At 31.7% G+C, this 5,345-nt stretch overlaps 1 protein-coding gene across 1 annotated transcript; it reads left to right on the forward strand.

The window, feature by feature from the left end:
- Positions 1–2,919: 2,919 nt before the first annotated feature.
- Positions 2,920–3,854, forward strand: LOC134684712 (putative uncharacterized protein DDB_G0286901). Its single transcript, XM_063544017.1, has one exon. It carries the CDS (start codon positions 2,937–2,939, stop codon positions 3,852–3,854), a length of 918 nt encoding a protein of 305 aa, XP_063400087.1. The 5' UTR covers positions 2,920–2,936.
- The last annotated feature ends 1,491 nt before the right edge of the window (positions 3,855–5,345 follow it).

A 5,345-nucleotide genomic window follows, 5' to 3' on the forward strand; every position in this document is an offset into this window, starting at 1 on the left:
TAAAGGAATATTTTTATTCGACATTAAGTAAGATCTTTTATTATTGACATCTGTTAATGTATTTTTCAATCAAAAAAGGAAAAGAAAGGAATTAATGCAAGTAAGCGAAAAATAAAGTTAGAGATATGCTAGCTAAAATTTAATCAATGTTTTAATTCTAGTTATATTTTGATATAAATGACCTTTAAAATGAAAGAATTGTCTTGATATTAAATAAGTTGAATAAAGACGTATAAAATATAAATAGAGTTGTGTTTTCGTATTCGTTGTCAAAACTAAAATAAAATAAATTGGAAAAAAACAACAAAATAATTAGATACGTTACTGCTATGAAAATAATTAATCAAGCCAAAGGATCATTGGACATTTCTTAGTTTTATTGCTAAATGTACTAAGTGACTGACGGTGTATACTTTCATCTTTGTACTGGTCAAGAGTACATTTAGGAGTTTGAACCAGAAAAGGTACGACATCTTTCAAATTTTAATTCCAGTATAGTGAAAAAGTTATATTTTGATAAACTTGCGTATTGACTTAAAGTGATATGTATCAACTATCATAACATTGTGCATTACAAAACCAATTTAAAATCAGTGCTAAAATGCAAATAAAATAACAGCTTGTATATTGCCTTAAAGTAATATTAATTTTCATCAACTTTTATACTTTAGACTTTGTACCATGTGCATTTGATTACGAAACCAATTTAAAATCAGTACTTTGGTATATTAATATATTTGTAACGGAGAGGACTTAAAAGAAAAAGAAATAAAGAGAAAAATTTGTATAGGATTTAAAAAGGAGATTTATGTATTTTTAGGGTAGTAGATACTTACATAACGTATGGATATGAATTAGCCTTGACGCGATAAGATCTCTTTTGACAGTCGGTACAAGGCTCGCTTTGCGAAATGATTATTTCTGAATCAAGAAATCGAGTAGAAATATATAATGATTTCAGCAAACAGAATTATTAGAAGTTAAGTAATAACAGCTAGGCTAGCATAATTAAGGAAATACCGATTTCTGTTACTTTTAGTGTGAGTAAGATGCGGAATCCTCTGGTTGAAGAGAGGAGCCGGTTACACCCCGGGCAACCCTTGTCCAAACAGGGATCGTGTAGCTTAATTCTAAGATTGTCTATAAGTTTTTTTTTTAATATTATTAGTTTTATGCGTTTTTTGCTATCGTCCTGTAAAAAAAACGAAACGAAATACTTCTCGCTGGACATTTGAATAACCAATCAATAAATCATTAGAAATGTAAGACTCGTGTCGATTCAGAGTTTGACACATTGAATGCATATATGTAGATACTCATCATTTGTGGAAGATTATAAGTATGTAGCTTTGTAGTTCGGAAGCCAGGTGCGGGATTTTCTTACTGTTGTGAAGCCCATTGGTGGGTGGTATTGTGCTGTTTTCTGCCCTTTGATCGGGTTATTATCTCATTGACACATTCACGCTTTCTATTCTCATTTTTGTACAGTTACTTTTCGTTTGGTTGCTGACTCATTGAATTATATCTCTTTTGATTCAATTCATTGTTTACCAAAGCAACTACCTGTATCTTTACTTACAAGGCAATGACCGTACAAAACTATGAATTTGAAAGTCATTGAATTTGACTGTTTTTGTCCATGCTTCTTCACATTATATTTGAATTCTTCCATAGTCAAGGAAGTCACCTAAGAAACATTTTATTGTTTTACTATACGTATACTGTTTGTATATTAAAGAAGTGATTTGAAAGAACCTTATCTATAGAAATTAAACATATAAAACAAATATTTGCAGCAAAGCTAATAAAATCGGATTTAAAATGTGTTATAGATGTTTCAGTAGATCAAATCACTTCAGATTGTTTGCTTTTGGCTCGAGATTTAATTTAATTTTCAGTCCTATTTTGCGTTGTTATGAGACAGGTATTCGAGCGTATATACATGTATATAGACCTAAGTAGGGTTAAGGATGTTCGCTACTCTGTTTCACAATAAAAAGGTTTTTTAAGAATGCTATACATTAAAATATATAAATAAAGGAAAACATAATCAGAAAAAAATTGAAGTGTTTTTGAGATTTAATACATTAGATATTTGGCGGGAAGTTATTCTCTCTAAACTTTTCGAACATGTAACTTTTGCATCTTTATTTTTTCACAAACAACAAGGATTTTATAAGATTTTCAAATAAGACTATTAAAACGGTATGTAATAAGATATTTAAAAGAAAAGAAGGGGTTTGCGAGCAAAACTGACATGGATAAAGTCATAGGATATAGAATATCTGACAAGAATTTAAAAAAAAAAAAGTGGAGCGAACATTCGTAATAAAGGATATGGCGTATCAATTCATTACATAAAAAAAAAATCAAATCAAAGGAACAAAGTGGCAGAGAAAAAATGATGGTTTGAACTGTCCGTTTGGCTGTCTATTGTGTTGACTGTTGTAATGAGAGCGCTTTCATTTTGTATGTGCAATTTAAACGAGTAAATTCCCTCACCATAACAACGAATGCGTTCGACAACCACATAATATGCAAAATGGAATCAGTTTTTTTTTACGGGAGTGGGTTTGTAATAATATTCCTTACTATTTATTTTTTTCGTTTGAATAGCCTCTTGATTTATTATCGGTACCTCTTCAAATCTTTATGATGGTTTTTGTTTATAAAGACCTCGGATGAGTTCGATAACCCTGGGAAAATATCTAAAAGGAGAAAATATTTTTCAAAAGGATGACTTGTCAATGTATCCTTTATTGGCCATGGTTACAATGTGTGTCACGGGGTATGTACATGTAATCTTGTTCTCTTACGGATTTTTTTCATTTTAGTATCACCGGCAAATTATCGTTATATATATATTGTTATGAAAATCAAATCAATTGTATTTGCATATATGCTTCTGTTATTTCAGACGTTTACTAAAAAAGGATATGGCGTCACCAAACGTAATCAGTGAAAATTACCAATTCGCCAATAGTGAGAATGAAGACAGCAAATCGGTAGAACATCAGAAAACTAACGATTCAGACGAAATTGTGAAGAATCAAAATACTAACGAAAACATAAAAGAAGATGAAATAGAAAATAATTCAAATTCATCCTCGGAAGGAAATTCAATTCAAAAAGAGCCATCAATTGTTATAGAAGTTAGGGTTCCTCAAAATTCAAACGCTGAGTCAGAAAATAACAAAGAAACGTCAGTGGCTAAAATAACTAATGGAACCGAAACCGAGGCAGAAAAATCTGAACAATTACCCAAGACTGAAAAGTTAATAGACGAAAGTGACATTGACGAATATGATCCAGATTTATATATAACAGACGAAGAGAGAAAGGCATTCGAGTACATGTTAGATCAGCGGCGAGAGGAGATCACGAAACAACGTGAAACTTTTAAAAACTGGGCTGAATCGATAACGAGGCGACGAATGTTTGCTTTGAGTAGACTACGTAAAATAAAACAATGTCATAAGGAAAGAATGGTATTTTATGAACAAATGGAAAGTTATATAAAATCAGCTGATGACGTAATAAATTCAAATGATAGTACAGAACACAGTAAACAGACTTCTTACGATTTTGTAAAAGAATCAAATAATCACACGTTAGAAGATTTAGTAAGAGAAAATACCGGATTTGTTTTGAAAAGTGAAACAAAAGGGAACGAATTAAATAAAAATAGACAAAGTGAAAAATCCGACAACGAAAATATAGAAAACAATTCTACAAGTGATGATAATTTAGAAGACGTTATTTTGAAAACATGCAGCAACGCTGATGACGATTCGAAGCATAATATATCAAATAACAATGAGAATACTCCAAACATTGTTCCTGTGACAGTCTAGTCCTGATTATCATACCACGCTCATCATAATGTATCACAGGTGCTTTTGTTTTTAAAGAATTAAATTAATATATTTTTGTGTTATCCGTTGTTTCTATACATGACATGATCTTTCTGGTTAAGTAGACCTTTTTTTAATTTCCCATCATATTTGTCATAAGTCAGCTACATGTATATCTGGTTCCCATCGGTGACAGTTAATCACTGTAATCCTTTGAAAAAGAAACACACAATAGAACTATGCTATTATTGATATGTTAAGAGCAGGAAAAGGATCTGCTAACCCTTCCGGAGTACCTGAGACCACCCACAGTTTTTTGTTGGGTTAGTGTTGCGTAGACTTTAGTTTTCTTTGTTTTGTCGTTGTATCATTTTTGTTTCCTTTTTTGCCATGGCGCTGTCAGTTTATTTTCGATCTATGAGTTTTAATGTCCCTCTGGTATTTTTTGCCCATTTTTTAAGATTCAGGGAATAAATTAAAATTTGAAATAAATAATATGCTTTTTGTGACTTTATATCACTTCAGGTTTATTGGAGTATTGGAATTCAGCATCGAGTGCTGTTATTTCTGCATATATATGAATTTGTTTGGCGTTTGAAAACAAACCAATTATCATCATTATGTATGGCATAGAATTGTCGAATTTCGTTCCCCATTGTACCACTTTAGGTTTGCTATAAAATTGCTTGTGGTTCCAATTAATGTTTGCCCTTTGTTTCTCTGGAAAACTAGGAAGGAACCTGTAGTGGTCTTTAGAATTTTAAATCGCAGTATTCGTTTTTTGTTTTCGTTTGAACTACAGATACGCCAGTTTACGTTCAATGAAGGCATCTACACAACAACACAATTGCATATAATCAACAGGTCTACCTTATTATAATATCTTAAAAAAAAAAAAGTTTGTACAGAAAAAAAAACATAGCCCCCCCCCCCCAGAAAATCAAATGGTTTCTGTCTTAGAGAACATGTTTAACCTGTTAACCCCGCCATATTCTGCATGTATGTGCCTGTTCCAAGGCATGTAATACAGTGATTTTCTTTTGTTGATGTGTTACATAAACTTTTGTTTTTCTCTCAATTTTTGTACATAAATTAGGCCGTTAGTATTAGGGGGGGGGGGGGGGGCATTATTGTTTGAATTGTTTTACATTTGTTATTCCGGGAGTCAGGATGGCTCATTATCAAATTACAAAATGATCGGACCTCAATAACCAATATAATATCTGTTTACGAGTAGTTTTCATACCTCGGACGACCTGTTTAACAAAAAATCTTTTGACCGTATCAATCTAAACTGCCTTTATTTTCTTTTTCTTTCTGCAAATCTATATAGCTGCAAAGTACTTCAGTTTTAATTTTAGGTCTAGAGGGACAGTAATATACAAGTTACAGCAATTTTGGAGAAAAAAATGTAATTGTTCAAATCAATTTATAGTGCCAGCATGCAGGGGAAGCTAGATCTAGGCTGGGGATCCAACTAAATGCTCTTAT

Source organism: Mytilus trossulus, chromosome 9 (genome assembly GCF_036588685.1).
Source record: "Mytilus trossulus isolate FHL-02 chromosome 9, PNRI_Mtr1.1.1.hap1, whole genome shotgun sequence".
Classification (NCBI taxonomy): domain Eukaryota; kingdom Metazoa; phylum Mollusca; class Bivalvia; order Mytilida; family Mytilidae; genus Mytilus; species Mytilus trossulus.